The 17235-nt window shown below is 36.4% G+C and overlaps 1 protein-coding gene across 2 annotated transcripts; it reads right to left on the bottom strand.

Annotated features, from left to right (window-relative positions):
• Positions 1-1536: 1536 nt before the first annotated feature.
• C2H15orf48 (chromosome 2 C15orf48 homolog) lies at positions 1537-12402 on the bottom strand. 2 transcript variants are annotated; one of them, XM_003756100.2, is made up of 5 exons: positions 12197-12373; positions 8792-8850; positions 8610-8695; positions 7212-7272; positions 1537-1981 (listed from the first exon to the last, which is right to left on the bottom strand). In XM_003756100.2, the coding sequence occupies exons 2-5, from the start codon at positions 8825-8827 to the stop codon at positions 1913-1915; spliced, it is 252 nt and encodes an 83-aa protein (XP_003756148.1). In that variant the 5' UTR covers positions 8828-8850; positions 12197-12373; the 3' UTR covers positions 1537-1912. The 2 variants fall into 2 exon arrangements, with proteins under 2 accessions (XP_003756148.1, XP_031808101.1); XM_031952241.1 differs by lacking the exon at positions 1537-1981 and adding an exon at positions 5293-5565 and having other exon boundaries at positions 12197-12402.
• Between the last annotated feature and the right edge of the window lie 4833 nt (positions 12403-17235).

Below are 17235 nucleotides of genomic sequence, written 5' to 3'. Positions count from 1 at the left end.
AAAAGGGAGTGCTATATGTATCCCTAGCTCTTAGCTCGCCTTTGCACTTTAGTAGGTGCTTAATGTTTACTGTATATTGTATATATGTATATATGCAATTTTGTATACATACAATATATATATTATATAATAAAAAAAGTTTGACTGGCAACTCCACTCCAACTTTCTACCAGCTTTGAAATTCAATTGCCTACATTCCATAAATATTTTCCATTTCTCATTCATATGCTGTTTGATGAATTTTAAAAATCTTGATTCATTTCCTTTGGAACCAGAATCTCAAAACCTATTGATATGGAACTCTCTCCTCAGTCATGGAGATCAATGCCCTGGCCAGAGGCATTGCACCCTACTCTGAGATAGCAACAGCAGTCTCTTTTAGCCTTCTAGGCCTTGAAATAATTTGTTCTGGTCTTGAGAATGATGAAAAATGTTCTCCTGATGGTGTCTGAATACAGATTGAAACATACTTTAAAAAGTTGTTTGGTTTTTTTTTTTTTTTGGGGGGGTGGAATCTATCTTTTCTTTTACCACATGACTAATACGGAAATGTTTTCATCACTACACATGTATAACTTATAACTTATTGCCTGCCTTCTCAATGAGGTGGGTTAGAGAGGAAGGGAGAGAATTTGGAACTCAAAGTTTTAGAAACAAATGTTGAAAATTGTTTTTACCTGTGATTGGGGTAAATAAAATGCTAAATAAACCTAAATAAAAAATTGTTCTCATGAAGGAGGATGCTCACTTTTGATCAAATTGAGACCTAGAGAGATTAAATGACTTGCCCTGGATCACATGACTAGTAAATGTCAAAATGACAATTTCTCCCAGGTCATAAAATTCTGAAAGCCAACAGTACTTTTACTGTACTATACTATTTTTATTCATTCATCTTATTTCTATCACATCACTGAATGCAGAAGATTCTTATTAATGACATCACCTATTTAAGGGCATACTCTGAAAATGGACATAGGGAAAGAAGCTAGAAGTGATTATGGGTTGATGTTTCTGCCAAATAGAAGCTGGGAAAACCTCTTCCTTTAGGGCCTGGTGATAAGATGTCTGCCTTTTAAAGATCAATCTATATTCTATGCAGCTCCTTATCAAAAATTTGATCAATAGGTAATGATTTTGAGGGAATTGGGAGCCTTCACTATTTACTAAAACTATCCACTAAACCCTTAGGAAGCAGGGGAATGTTTGGGTTTTTTTTTTTGTTTGTTTGTTTTTTGCTTCCATTATTCATTAAAATCATCTTCAGAGTAGTTGTGATATATTATTAGCAAAGTAGTAAGCATGCATTCCAATGAAATAAAAGATCCTTAAAGTAGAGAATTAACAAGAACTAGATGCAATGAATAATTTTTGCCTATTGGCATTAACTGTGGAAAAGATGTGAGTAAAAAGTACTTAAATTTTAAGTTCATTTCAAATATGAAAATTCATATCATAAAGCTGCATATACATTTATCATTAGATAGTTTTCTGATTTCTGATCAGTTCAACAATGAAATAAATATGTATCCAATCTTTTCAAAAAACTTAACATTATATCACTTTATTATAAAATGTAATTTACTTTACAAATCATTTTACATATTCAATTTAATGAAAAAACACATAGGTACAAATGCATTCAACAGTTCTTTCTCATGAATACTCTAATGAACTAAAATTCAACTTTACAAACAAGACACCAAACTTGAGAATTTTATTTTTGGATTAAGTGGATTTTGTTAGGCTTTCCACTTTTAGGGCAAAATGGAATTTCCTCATTCAGAATCCCCAAATGCAGGGAGATCCTAAAATACAGCAGAAGCACTTCCACACATTGGTTCCAGTAGTCTAGTCTGTGGAGAGATGTTGCTGCTAGATTCAGAGAGTGTACTTTGCAAGGACATTCATATCACTTGGTCAACTTCCTGACCTTTTGTAGTTCTTCGACAGGCCTCCACTTTTGGTTAATTGTGATAAGCTACCAAGAAAAGATCACAGAAAACATTAGTTAAAGAAACTCTAAAACAAGAAATTAGTTTTTTCATTCATCAGCATGTATTGTCATTTTACTAAAGCACTGCACAGAGAAGTATATTATATTCAAAAAAGAAATCCAGTATTTGTAATGATCTAGAAAGAGAGAAAGAAAAAGAAATAAGGATAATTAAAAAGAGCTTCATATAAAAGATATGTCTGGAAGAACAGAGAAGATAGAAGTTCAGTGCTTGGGACAATAATAGTAATGTTAGCAATTGACTGAAATTGGAACCCCCCCCCCCCCCAAATCTCTTGCTTGTCTGCTTCATTAATGGAACAATCTTTAAAGGGTTAAACAAAAATGACTTGGAGAAAGAGCTCAACAAAAATTGAAATGGGAAATGCTTTAAAATAAGTTAACATCTTTGATGAAGAAAGACGTTCTTGATATTTTTTTGGTGACATGAACCCCTTTGGTGATGTCTGTGGATCCCTTCTCAGAATAATGTTTTTAAATATGTAAAATAAAATATATGGCTTATAAAGGAAACTAGGTATACTGTGATATAGTTCTCTATATCTCTGTATCTGTCTGTTTCTCCCTACACATAAATATATCTATAAAGAAGCTTATACTCTCTGGGAAAGAATCTTTGGCTTATCTTTTCAACCATGAGGTGATTCAGATAAGTTCCAATAGACTTGTGATGGAGAGAACTATCTGTGTTCAGTAAGAAGATTATAGGGACTGAATGTGAATCATAACATAGTATTTGCATCTTTTTTGTTGTTTTTTGTTTGCTATTGTTTTTCTCTTTTTTTTTTTTTTCCTTTTTGGTCTGATTTACTTGTGCAGCATGATCAATGTGGAAATATGTTTAGAAGACTTAAACTCAACATGTCCAAAATGGAACGCATTGTCTTCCCTTTACCTCCAATTGTCCCTTCTCCCCTATCAAGAATACCACCATCCTCCTCACCTCACGACCTCCTCGACTCCCCATATCCAATCAGTTGCCAAGTTCTGTCAATTCTCCCTTCAAAACATATTATATATAATATATTATTATTATTATGACTGATGGTGAGATCTTTCAGATGCCCTTATTTATGGATGACATTTTAATCGATATTGGTTTGCTTGCTATCTAGGGGAAGGGTAAAGGGAAGGGAGAAAAATTTGGAACACAAGGTTTTGCAAGGGGGGAAAACTATTTCCCACCCTGAGGCAATTGGGGTTAAATGACTTGCCCAGGGTCACAGAGCTAGGACATGTTAAGTGTCTGAAGTTACATTTGAACTCAAGTCCTCCTGACTACAGGGCTGGTGTTCTCTCCACTAAACTGGTAAAAACTATCTTTACATGTGTTTTGAAAATAAAAAGCAATATTAAAAAAAAAAAAAAAAGAATCCTTGGCATAGATGAGTTATATATATCAGGATAATCCAAAGAACTTGGAAACATGAAAGCAACATTAGTATTCCCTAAGAAGTCACAGAAAAATGGTGTTTCACCTAACTACTATAGACAGGGTGGAGAGGGAGAAAGAGAAAATTAAGGAAGTATAATTGATACACCTAATATCAGACAGCTTGGTGTACAGTAGATAAGAGTTTGGGCCTGAAATCAGGAAGAGCTGAGTTCAAATGCAGCCTCAAACACTAGCTATGTGACACTGGGCAAGCCACTTAATTCTGTTTCCTTCATCTGTCAGATAAGCTAAAGAAGGAAATGGCTACCTAAGTATCTTTGCCAAGCAAACTCCAAATCGAGTCATGGAGAATCGGACAAAATTGAAAAGGCTAGACAACAAAAATATCACTTTCTTGCAACATTTTACAACAAATATTATTAAATATATGACCGGTGTGCACTTAAGACAGTACCAGCTACTATAAGTTCATTCAGAACTGTCATGACAAACTAATTTTATTTCCTTTCCTGAGTTACTAAATCCCCTGAAAACTAGACTTCACCAAGACATTTTGGTCTATATCCTTGTTGACAAAAGAGAAATGTCAGGAAGATGGTAATAGAGTTTAGTAGCTTGATAGCTGGATGAGTGGTCCTAAACAATTTTAATAATGGATTAAATATAAAACTGGGAAGTTTTCAAGTGATCTGCCAAAAAAAAAAAAAAAAAAAAATCTTCATTCTAGTCCATGGTGAGCATGAAAAGCTAAAAGTCTACAAATTCAATCAGAGTAAGAGAGATAATTCATTTGATATGACAGAATTAGTATTTACAAGATGACTTGAACAAGATGAAATTGAATAGGAACATAGTAAAATCTAGCACTTTATCACCACTGTAGAGCTCCAATGATGGAAGAGACCATTTAAAAAATTCATTTGAAAAAGAGCTGAGTTTTAATTTAGAAATTTAAGGAATCAAATTATGGAATTAATGTTGCTGCCAGGAAAGCAAATCCTCCAAAGGAGATGAAGTGTTGAGTAACTATCACATTATGAATGAACCCATAAATTAGTGCAATCATTCTGTGCCACAATTTGACAAATTTGACAAACTGCAGGAGTACATATTTTAGTCAGCAAAGATTTTACTTAACTTACAATTTATATCAGTGGAAGAAATATTTAGTGAGATCATGGTTTCATTCACTTATTTGTTGATATTAAGTTTACCATAAAAAGTGATGCTGGGGAAAATATTAAGTATCTCTGATAGTGTTCTCACATCCAAGATATATACGCAACTAATAGAAATGTCTAAGATCAAAAGCTATATTCCAAATGGTCAAAAGATATGAAATGAACAGTTCTCAAAAGAAAAATTGCATAGAGAACTGTGGAAACTGAATATGGAGCAGAACATAGTATTTTCATTTTTTTGGGGGGGTGTCATTTGTTTATTTTTTCTTCCATTTTTTTTCCTGTTTGATCTGATTTTTCTTGCACAGCATAATGAATATGGAAATATGCTTAGAAGAATTTCATGTTTAACCTGTAGTGGATTGCTTGCTGTCTGTGGGAAAGGGGAAAAAAGAAGGGAGAGAGAAAAAAATTGGACACAAGGGTTTAAAAAGGTAAATGTTGAAAACTATCTTTGCATGTATTTGGAAAAAGAAAAAACTTATTAAAAAAAAAAAAGAAAAGAGGAAAAGAAAAATTACAATCTATAAACAATTATATTAAAGAAAGAATGCTCCAAATCATAATATGAGAAATACAAATAAAGCAAAATTTTATAATGAATTGTTCCCTTCACATCCAGCAAAAAGATGACAAAAGATGGGAAGTCAGTGTTGGATACATTGTGGAAACATACTAAAGCACTGTTGGTGGAGCTTTAAACAGTTCTGTGACCTCACAGATAATCATACCTGCTTGGTGATGTAATCACACCTGCCTAGCCTGTGCCTAGTTTGCTATATTCCAAGCTGTACTTTCCCAGGCATTCCTGCTTGCTTAATCTGCACTCGGGCTCCAGTAACTCATGTCATTCTGACCTGGCACAAACCCCCACTTCAGTCTGCTCATTGGTCAGTGGAGGCCTGGAAGTATGGGAGTAGAAATGCTTGAAATGGATGAAAACGGATCTGCAGGAGTGATAAGCCACCTGCCTGTATAGGAGGAGAGACAGTTTGTCTGAGAATACTAAAATTTCTTCTTGAACCCAACTTTCACATAGTCCCTTCATACACTGATTTATCTATTTATCTTTTGTTTTCATTTATGTTTCCTTAGCAACATTGTGGTTAGAAAGCATTTAAGGGTAGAGTTAATGATAATAAACATCTTTTACTATTATTCTTTACTTTGGATTATGCTGGTGTGTGTTTGTCTTACTTCCTTTCACTTTTCATGATCTCTGAGAGCCAGAGCAGCTGGTCTGATTTCTACAATTTTCATGTATCGTGCATTCCACACTAACCATGCTGGAAAGCAATTTGGAATTATGCACATAAAACGACTAAAATGTCCATGCATTTGGACCCAGAAATTCTACTTTTAGGCCTATTCCTCCCAAGAAAGACGATAACAAAGCCCTTTTTGTATTAGCAAAGAACTGAGGAGGAAAGTAGAAGTTTGTTATGTTATTGTTCAGTTGCTTCAATCATAACTATTAACTCTTCATAACCCCATTTGGGGCTTTCTTGGCAAAATTACTGAAGTGATTTGTAGTTCCTTCTCCAGTTCCACTTTATAGATGAGGGAACTGAGGCAAAAGAGGATTAAGTGATTTGTTCAGGGTCATACAGCAGCTCAGTGTTTGAGGTTGTATTTGAACTCAAGTCTTTCTGAATTCCTGAATACAGGCTCAGCAGCATCCTATACATTGTACCAACTAAATGTCCTCCTTTGGAGAGGGTGTTAAACAACAATGCTGTGTTTTAAGAAAAGACAAATATGATGAATACCAAGGAACACAAGGAAATGGAAAATTATATTCACTTATTGATTTCACATTTGATGGGTCATGAGTTAGAGTAGGAAGCTTTCCCTGAAGAAGATCAGAATGATTAGAAGTCTGAAAGTCCTTATCATGAAGCAATCCTGGTTCTTTTAGTTCAATAGTTAATCTCAAGAACAAGATATTTAATGGAGAGAAAAGAATATTAAGATGGAGGGTATATCTCAAATCTGAAGAGATGTCACCAGAAATCAGATATTTTCTGTGCCATTAATTTTATAGTAGAGTAGACAGGAACATGGGCACAGATATTTTGGTTTCATGTTAAAAACAACAACAACAACAACTTTCTAACCACTGGTTACTTGATAACAAAATAACCTGTGAAGTAGTGTGTCCTCTATTACAAATATTCAAGGATAGGGTGAACCTATCTGGGAAGTTTTAGAAAAGACTTCTAAATTAGGGTAGAATGTGTGGACTAAATGACAAGTAGGCCTTATTGAGCTCTACAAACGTTATTTATCTTTACCTTGATTTTTTTCCTGTGTTGCAGGTACAGGTTTTTTGCATTATTCAATATCTGGCACAAGACAGTTATAAATGGAACATGGTTTTCCTATATGCCCATTCTGATATTTAACAAAGTATTTATTATTATTTATTAATATATATTTATAATAATTTGTTAATTTCAGATGACCAAATTTTGCTAGTGGTGGCTTTTAGACTTTCAATTTTCATTGTTATATATTGGGTTTAATATTGTTACATATATTTATTAACTCCATTTGCTTAGAAGAATGTCTATAGTTTGGATTAAATATATTATTTGATAGGATATTTTATCAGTACCTTTTGAGGCTTGTTAGGATTTACATTTTCCCATGGTTCTGGATTTTTTCTCTTGTTAATGCTAAAAAAAAATATGAAATTAAATAACATTGTGACAATTAAATATTTATTAATTGCCTACTATGTACCAGGTACTAAACTAAACCCTAGGATATAAAAGAAGATAGACAGTCCCTGTTCATGCCAAATTAACCCACTGGATAAAGGCACAGGGTACATCCATCAGGCTATTTTCTATTATATATAACTCTAGTTGAACAGATCTGACTTCAGGTTAAGAACTATCAGTTACTTGAAACAACTACGGGTAGATTCACAAATTCTGATTCAACTAAATGTTTATTAAGCACTTTTTATGTGCACGGCTATTTAGCTAAGAACCCTAGATATGAGTGCCACCTGTGCCTATCCCATCCCCGGAGAAGAAGGGAAATTAGAATTTAGTTTATCTTCCAAATAAGCATATTTTGCCTTCTCTCCCATTAGCTGAACAGCCAAAGCAAACTGTGGTGGTTAAAACCAAGTACTAACTTGGAGAAAACAAATTAAGAGAAAGGGACCAAGAAGTAGGAAGACCTGAGTTAAAATCTGGCCTTAGACACTAGCTCATGTAATCCTGGACAATTTACTTTACCCTTTTTGCTTCGGTTTCTTTATCTGAAAAATGGAGAAGGATATAGCAAATGACTCTGGTATTTTTGTCAATAAAACCCCAAAATAAAGTTACAAACAGTTGGAAACCAGTGAAAAGGGGTGTTTTTTCATAATCTCTTCCTTTCCATGTTCTAAAGGGGCCATATCGTAGCACCAAATCCCAAGCTGAGAATAAATTTCAATTAGCAGCTAGCAGCTAACTATTCAATATAGCATTAAGAAAAAAAAAAAAAAGATGTTTGTAATAGTTTAAAAATAAAGTAGAAAAATTATTTTTGTTGAAATTATAATTTTTATTTGATTATATAATTCTTATAATTGTATTTTAGGAAAATCTTTTGTTAAGTTTAGAAAATGAAAAGTGAAATCCAAAATTACATACCATTTGAAGAATCATTGAATAAATAATACTTATAAAAAATTAAACTAAAGAATGTTTCCATGTCATTTTTTTTATCCTTCTGAATTTAAAAACTTTTCCCAACTCTGACTGTCCAAAAAATGGCTATTCTCACACTAGAATGATCATGATAGTCAATTATTATTAATTGTAGAATTGGAAAATGGAAAAACAAATATTTAAGGGATTACTATACACACAAAATGAGGGTACAAATATAAATGTAAGATAACTTCACCTTTTAAGAAGTTCATTCTAATGGGGGAGACAAAACATAAAACCACAACTTTTCACAATCCAGAAATCAACCCAATGTCAAGTATAAATATACCAGTTTTACTTACATCACATCACTTTTGGAAAGGGAATATAACCCCATTGAAATTGCTCCAAATCCAGCAACACTCACAAATGCGATCAACGGAATAAGCTAATGAACAGAAAAATATTAAATGATACAGAACAATAAGATGCTCTTACTGTAAATATCTACTTAATTTAATGTAAAAAAAATGACAATACTTACTTCTTTCCTTTTCATCATGAGTTCCAAAATGTTCATGATTATGCTTTTTGGGCAGGAGCCTAGAATAAAGAAGTTCTGTTAGTGGTCTAATTAGTTATTGAAACTCTTAAATAGGAATCAGCATCCAGTTTCAGTAAAATGCAAGTCTTTACTTTCCATCACCCCAGCCAAAGGCAGGGGCAGGAGAGAGACCAAATAAACCTAAAAACAAATAGAATGATATATCCTTGGTAAAGAGACCCAAAAGTTCAAGAAACAAGTTACCCTATTAGTGAGGACTATGCATCCTGGATGCTGCCTCTAAATCTGTCACTGCTCAAAACATGTAGTAGCTATGGATTGGTCATCTGATTTCATTTTTGGAAACACTCTACCAGTAACCCACTAGTTTTGAAATGTGGTATGCTCCAGGAACAACTAAATTTAAGACAAAGTATTGGAGAGGTAGAGAGCATGTAATCCTGGCATTGCATGTCAGACCCTAAATTATACCAGGTAAAGTGGCAACCAAGGTCAAGGTTAGGTAGAAAGAGAATTGTCTTGGTAAAAAGGGAATTGTCTCTCCTTCAAATCCTTTCCTTTCTTTCATCCTCCTGGAGTCTCCACCCCAATCCATTCTCGCTCTCCTGCACTGGCTTGGGACCATGTTTTGGCTTCTGGAATGAATTTAAGGAGCCCAGAAATATGGCAGCTAGAATGAGCATGAGAATTTTATTATATTTTGGGTGGCAGGAAAGAGGAAAAGTGGATGATTTGATTAGATGGCAAACCATGTTCTTGTTTTGTGTGCGTAGGTGATTGAAGACTTGGCTGACCCTTATAGAACTTTTAAAGTCCTTAACAAAGAAATCTTGTCAAGTATCAGCATTATCATTTCATACGTGGAAAATTGAGGCAGAAAGATGAAGTCATTTGTTAAAAGTTATTTGCAAAAAGATAATAGCAAATTATTCTTAAATTGTAGGGTTAGTAAAATGAAAAATAAATTTAACCAATAACCTGAATGTTAATAAAGTCCCATTAAAAAAAAAAAAAGTAGTAGTAACCTGACATAGGACAGAGACCTGGCTATGAAATCTGGAACCAGGTTTAAGTTTTGCTTCTTATACACACAGATGTTGCATTCAAGTACTAGTTCTGTCATTTACTATCTGTGTTATTTTGGGCAAGACATTTTCCCTCTGAGGGCCTCAGTTTCCTTATCTCCAAAATGAGGAGTTGTACAAGTGGATTGAGTATCAGCCTGGTGCCAGGAAGATCTGACTTCAAATCTGCCTTCAGACACTTACAAGTTGTGTGACCCTGAGCATGTCACTTCACCTTGTTTGCCTTAGTTTCCTCATCTATAAAATAAGTTGGAGAAGGAAATGGCAAATCATTCCAGTGTCTTGCCAAGAAAACTAGAGTTAGATAAAACTGAAAAATGAATGAACAACCCTAAAAGGTCCTTACAGATCTAAAATCTGTGGTCCATTAAATACTTCAAGATTTCCTATTCCTTATAAAATAGAATTCCACGACTTGAAAACACTCATATTTGGGCTTACTTATTCAGAGGGAACATCAAGAAAATTCTAGGGCTATATAAAGCATTCAAGAAAAATGTTTATAAGTATGCCTTTTTAAAAATTTCCTACCCAGTTATACTTCTCTGGATTTCTCCATCATGCATCCAGGGAACATCATCATACTAAAAGATATCAGGCTTGTTACTTTCATGTCCTCATGGTTTCCTTTCCCTCTGGTTGCAGAGGAGAAAGGACTCCTCCCAATCCTCCATTTAAGGAAGGTGTCTACAACAGCCATACAACTAGCTGGGTTCCTTTGGATTTCTTCCTCTGGCCTCAATGCCCCATTCCTGGGTATTTCCCACTCCTCCCTTTTCAGCTTCCTTCTGTGTATCTTCCTCTCCCCTTATTGGATTATAAACTCCTTGAGGGCAGAGACTTTTCCCATCTTTGTACCCCTCTTTCCTTTCCTGACAATTGCTTAGCTCAGTCCCTGGCATCAGAGTAGACCCTTAATATAGGTTTATTGATTAACAAGATATATTCCCAATCCTGTTTATTGCATATAAAAAACATAGACATAAAGCAGCCATTATCATTTGAATGCTATTGGCCGACTGTGTTTTGGAGAGGTTTATTGTTGATATTCTGTGCTTTCATTATAGTCACAGCCATTCACAAAGACCAAGACAGAGAACTGTCATAATATAGTGGTTAGAGATCTGTCTTTGGAGTCAGGAAACCCTGAATTCAAGTCCTGCCTCTGACCAATATTACTGGGCAAATCACTTAACCCCAATTTCTCCCAAACTACATGTTATTAGTTGTTGCTGGTCTGTGGAGGGGGGTTTTAATGGCATGGATAAGATGCCAGTGAAAAGACCTCAGGTCCTTGGTAGCTTCAGGGCTGTAGGGAGAAGCATTAATGGGAGAAGCAGGCAGGGAGGAACTGACAGGATCACCTCCTTAAGACCTTCGAATTCCTTGTCATCCCTTGCAGTGACAAAATTGTCATGAATCCATTTTACGGTACCCAATCAGAAGGCCCAGTTATGACGTCATCCCCTGAAGTTATTTTTCCTCCTATTAAAAAACCGATGAGTAATTCCCTAACTACTTTAAGGGTGAGCCCAACCTCCATTGCATAACCTGCTAACTTCTTTAAGAGTTTACATAGGGGTGCAGCTAGGTGGTGCAGTGGATAGAGCACCAGCCCTGGATTCAGGAGGACCTGAGTTCAAATCTGATCTCAGACACTTTGACACTTCCTAGCTGTGTGACCTTAGGCAAGTCACTTAACCCCAATTGCCTCAGCAAATTAAAAAAAAAAAAAGAGTTTAGCTGGCCTTATGGCATTGAGGGTTCATTAGGAACTTGCCTTTCTTATGGGAACCATTTCTTGCCTGCATTATGGAGACTTTCCCCTTGTTCTGGCTGATTAGTTAAATCTTACACTGTCTTCATGGCAAAATGAAATCTTTGCCTCTTGATTAGAAATGGTCTAAGACGACAAATTCTTTTCTTTTGAGACATTTTGGGACACCAGCCCAAAAGCCTGATATAATTTTGCTCCCCAACGTTTGGCGGGCTGCGCGGGAACCCCGAAACCCCAAAATTTTGGAACTTTAGCATTTCTTTACCATACTCCATTACTGGGAATTCCCCACACTGATCAAATTAAAGTTTCAGGCTAAGATATAAAGGGAGAGAGCGGGGTCTCTCTCATTGATGAGTTCTTATATCAACTAAATCAAATGTTTTAAAGTATATTAGTAAAAAAAAAAAAAAAAAAGAAGCTGAAGGAATGAACAAGCATCCTTCTACACACAACCCTCCCTCCCCTCCACAACAGAGAGATTCCAAGATGGCGATCCAGAAGGCCATTGCTCCATCCTACCCAGGCCTGTGAGGAGAGAGGCTTCGGATCACACCACCAGAAGAGCCCTGGCGGCTTTCGAGTCCAATTCCCACCAGGCCAGTGCCCCTCGCCAGGTTCCTCAAATGGCAGCTCCAGACCTCTTCAGACAGGACCCGCCTTCTGTCGGATCTTACTGGTTAGAACCAAGCAGAATCAGCTTCCTGAGAGAGCACCAAGGCTGTCACTCAAATAATGGCAATTTACCCACAAGCCCTTGCAAGATCTTTCTTTCGCTCTTTCCCTTCTCCAACTGTCAGGAACTTCCAGAACCTTCCCACCCACCTCAAGTGACCTTTCTGGCCTGTTTGTGTGGCTACAGGGTGGGACAACGAGGGCGTCGTTCCGTGTCTCCTTTTCCCCTTCTCTCATCCACTTTCCAACTTCAGTCTCTTCCCTCAGGAATTTAAATTCTTCTTCTCATCCCCGTTCATGAATTCAGGGGCTAGAAGAATTCAACATGTAATCCTTTTCTTTTTGGATTCTGGGAGCTAGAGTATTAACTTCCTTATCCCAGAGAAAGAGGCCCATCCCTCAAAGGCTTGAAGTGTTCCCAAGTGCATTAAGTTGTTAAAAACAAGCCTTGGGGTGTTTGAGTTTCAACGTGCCAATAGTAAATTAGACAAAATAGCAATTTCAAATATGAGGAAAATTATAAGGACAAGTATATATTTTTTAATTTTTTTAAAATAATTTTTTATTGACAGAACATATGCCTGGGTAACTTTACAATATTGCACTCACTTCTATTCCGACTTTTCCCTTCCCTCCACCCCCTCCCCTAGATGGCAGGCAGTCTTATACATGTTAAATATGTTATAGCATATCCTAGATACAATGTATGTGTGCAGAACCAAACAGATCTCTTGTTGCAAAGGGAGAATTGGATTCAGAAGGTGAAAAATAACCCAGGAAGAAAAACTAAAATGCACACAGTTTACATTCATTTCCCAGTGTTCTTTCTTTGGGTGTAGTTGCTTCTGTCCATCCTTGATCAATTGGAACTGAATTAGATCTTCTCTTTGTTGAAGATCCACTTCTATCAGAATACATCCTCATACAGTATCGTTAATGATCTCCTGGTTCTGCTCATTTCACTCAGCATTAGTTCATATAAGTCTTTCCAAGCCTCTCTGTATTCATCCTGCTGGTTATTTCTTACAGAACAATAATATTCCATAACATTTCATGTACCATAGCTTATTCAGCCATTCTCCAATTGATGGGCATCCATTCAAAGGGCTGCCACAAACATTCGTGCACATACAGGTCCCTTTCCCTTCTTTAGTATCTCTTTGGGATATAAGCCCAGTAGTAGCACTGCTGGATCAAAGGGTATGCACAGATTGATAACTTTTTGGGCATAATTCCAGATTGCTCTCCAGAATGGTTGGATTCGTTCACAACTCCACCAACAATGTATCAGTGTCCCAGTTTTCCCGCATCCCCTCCAACATTCATCATTATTTTTTCCTGTCATCTTAGCCAAACTGACAGGTGTGTAGTGATATCTCAGAGTTGTCTTAATTTGCATTTCTCTGATCAATAGTGAACACTCTTTCATGAGTGGAAATAGTTTCAATTTCTTCATCTGAAAATTGTCTGTTCATATCCTTCGACCATTTATCAATTGGAGAATGGCTTGATTTCTTATAAGTTAGAGTCAGTTCTCTATATATTTTGGAAATGAGGCCTTTATCAGAACCATTAACTGTAAAAATGTTTTCCCAGTTTGTTGCTTCCCTTCTAATCTTGTTTGCATTAGTTTTATTTGTACAAAGGCTTTTTAATTTGACATAATCAAAATTTCCTATTTTGTGATCAATAATGATTTCTAGTTTGTTTGTCTTTGGTCACAAATTCTTTCCTCTTCCACAAGTCTGAGAGGTAAACTATCCTAAGTTTCTCTAATTTATTTATAATCTTGTTCTTTATGCCTAAATCATGGACCCATTTTGATCTTATCTTGGTGTACGGGTTAAGTGTGGGTCCATGTCTAATTTCTGCCATACTAATTTCCAATTTTCCCAGCAGTTTTTCTCAAATAATGAATTCTTATCCCAAAAGTTGGGATCTTTGGGTTTGGGACAAGTATATTTTAACTGTACAAACAATTGTTAAGTACTATAAAATCACTTCAACACTAATTTATATAAAATATGCTAATGGTCATTCTAATCTACTAATTAAAGAAGAAATTTCAAATACTGAACTTGAAAGTAGTTAAACTGGAGTTCACTTACAAACACCTGATAATCCAGGTCCGATAGAATTTCCCCCTCCTTTCTCTTCCTGTAATGCTGGAGAAACTGAGGCAAGATAGAGATTAGAGAGTTTTTAATATTTTATTTTAATTTCTGAGAGGGAAGAAATTTTCTGGAGGCAGATCAGAATCTATTTTCCCCAAGGCCTGAATTGGACTTTCGCTCAAAGAATTCAGCATCAAATGTGAGATTCCAACGATTTTTATATGGTTCTAATGATCAGGGAAAACATAGGCAAGGGGTGGAGTCCGAACACTGGTGAGTGGAAATTTCCAGGAACGGACCATAAATCGGATTGACAGATTGGGGGGTAAGGACCATAAATTCTTGATAACTTAGGAGGACTTAGGAGCCAGGATGTCTGCAATAGATCTCCCCCTTGTCTGAGATTAAACATTTAGTTTATAACCCAAGAGTAGCCAGCCCTAAGTTATCAGTCCTAATAATCAGGAAGAGAGGTTTTGCAATGGGGGATTGAGGCAGAAATTTAGGGAAACTGAGGCATAACATCCCAAGTAAAAGAAACTTGTATATTTTAGAAAGTTGTTTATCAATGTCAAAGGCATCACCTTATTACCAATCAGCAAGCTAGCAATCTTAGTATCATCTTTGGCCCTCACTCTCACTTCATATATTCAATTGCCAAATCTAGTCATTTCTACTTCACATCTATTTCCCTACACATAATTACATAGCTTGCAGCAGCAGCAGCTTTCTAATTGCAGTGGGAGAACAGGTTCTATAGGTAAGCATTACCAAGAGACCCAAATTCACTTCTTAAAGAAATAAGCTTTGTCATCATAAAAAGCCACCAAGAAGCATCAGATAACTCTCTCTGGTCTGGGGAGCTTGCCGATATAAAACAAAAGTTGTCTTCTCCCAAGGTGGGTGACCCTTCAATCAAGCAATTCTGGTTGTCCCCAGCACTTGAAACACTCAGCACTTCCCAAACTTCCTACAACTGGCTTGGATGGGCAGCAGCATCCCCCTACAATCAGCTGCCCATGCAGAACTGACAAAGGCCTTCCTGGAGTCCATTCAACTTCCAAGAGACACTGAAGCCTATTTAGTAAGGGGAATTAAAATCAGGGTAGCCATATGGAGAATAGATTGGAGAGGAGAGACAACTGACATCAACTTGCTGAGGTTTAGATTTAGGGAACCAAAATGAGATTAGGGTTTCTGGCAGACCAGGAGTTAAATGATAAGGTCTAGTAGCAGGTTCCAAATGGAGAGGTTTGGCTCCCCTGCAACCCCTTGGGATTTGGCGCAAGCGTAAGGAGTTTTGGGGACTCCCTTCTGGCGGTACAGAGGTTCTCTGTAAAAGATTTTATAGGCCCCAAAACCTAGATTGATAAAAGGTTTATTATGGGGATTGGAAGTAAGGTTAAAAATCCTGACAGAGAGGCATAAAGTCTGGTTAGGGAAATAGGTGAGGATGAAGAAAGGATGGCACTGGAAAGAATATTCCAGTGGACAGAGGCCCTTAGCATACCAAGTGTAGGGCTAACATGTTTGGAACCTCTGCAAAGAGAGGATTTTAGTTTGGCTCTTTTTATAATGAGAGATTTAACTGAAGGGGGCCCATGGAGTGAAGTCCCAAGTTGGCTCCTTGCTGGGTTTCAGCTTGAGCTAGAATTTGAATTGAATTCAATGAATTTCAGGACTGAGCAGACCCCACCCAGATAACAAAGATGAAACTGTTTGTCCTTCCAGATGGGATCCCTCACTGAGGCAGAATTGAGATTTTCTCCTTTAAGGATTTTCAGAGTTTCAGGGTCCCCTCTTCAAACTGATTAATGGAATGTAATCTGGCCTCATCCTACCTTTCCAATTTCACATCTTACTCCCTTTTCTAAAATTCTTTGATTCAACTACATTGGTCAATTTGCATTTCTTAATACACATTATTCTTTCTCCCATCTATGTATTTTTTCACAACTATTCTCTTTGGATGAACTGTTCTGCCTCTCCAAGGTTCAGTTCATAACTGCTGCAAGTTTTATTAGTTTCAACTAATAAATTCTTTCAATTATGTATTGCCTGAGATTTAGAACTATTTTTCCAATCCCTTTAGTACTAAGGCCTTCCATCTAATTCGGTACATATATGTATGTGGTTACTTAGATGCCCATTTTTTTTGTTAGAATGCATTCTTTTTCCCCCTCCAAATTGCTAGAGTTTAGCATAGTGGCTGATACATAATAGACCCTTAAATCCTTTTGGACTAATCAATTAACATTGAAGCCATGACTTTAGCTTCTGAATGTGACAGGGCTAGCCGAAGGTGAGCCCCAGACCTAGAAGCAAGCTGCCATCCTAGCTTATGGGGAGTTGGGAAATCTCTAAATCTTTCTCTGCACTAAGTTTCTGGAAGCCATGATGGCTGGAGATGGGCTCTCCCATCTCCCAGATGGGCTGGGGAGATCAAGACAAGACCTTTGTCCCAGTATTTCATTATTCCAGTTGAATAAGACTTAGGACCTCTAAAAAGAAGCTTTGGACCCATAAATTCCTCATAGGAAACTGGCTTGAAAGATTCTACTTGGGGGAAAGAGGAACTGGAAATATGTGGGTTTTGCACTCTATGAAATAGGTTTCAAGATACAACTTACCCTTTTTCTTGCCACACTAAAAATGAATATGGTTTCAGGACTCTGTGAACTAATCCAAGCAAGCCATAAAACTAAATAAGGTGCTACTCTGTAACTCAAATTACTTAGCAGCTTTAAGACAACCTTAATCTTATAGTATTTA

The sequence above is a fragment of the Sarcophilus harrisii genome, chromosome 2 (genome assembly GCF_902635505.1).
Source record: "Sarcophilus harrisii chromosome 2, mSarHar1.11, whole genome shotgun sequence".
NCBI lineage: Eukaryota > Metazoa > Chordata > Mammalia > Dasyuromorphia > Dasyuridae > Sarcophilus > Sarcophilus harrisii.
Note: the sequence above shows the minus strand (reverse complement) of the source record. Positions and strands in the feature narration are given on the sequence as shown.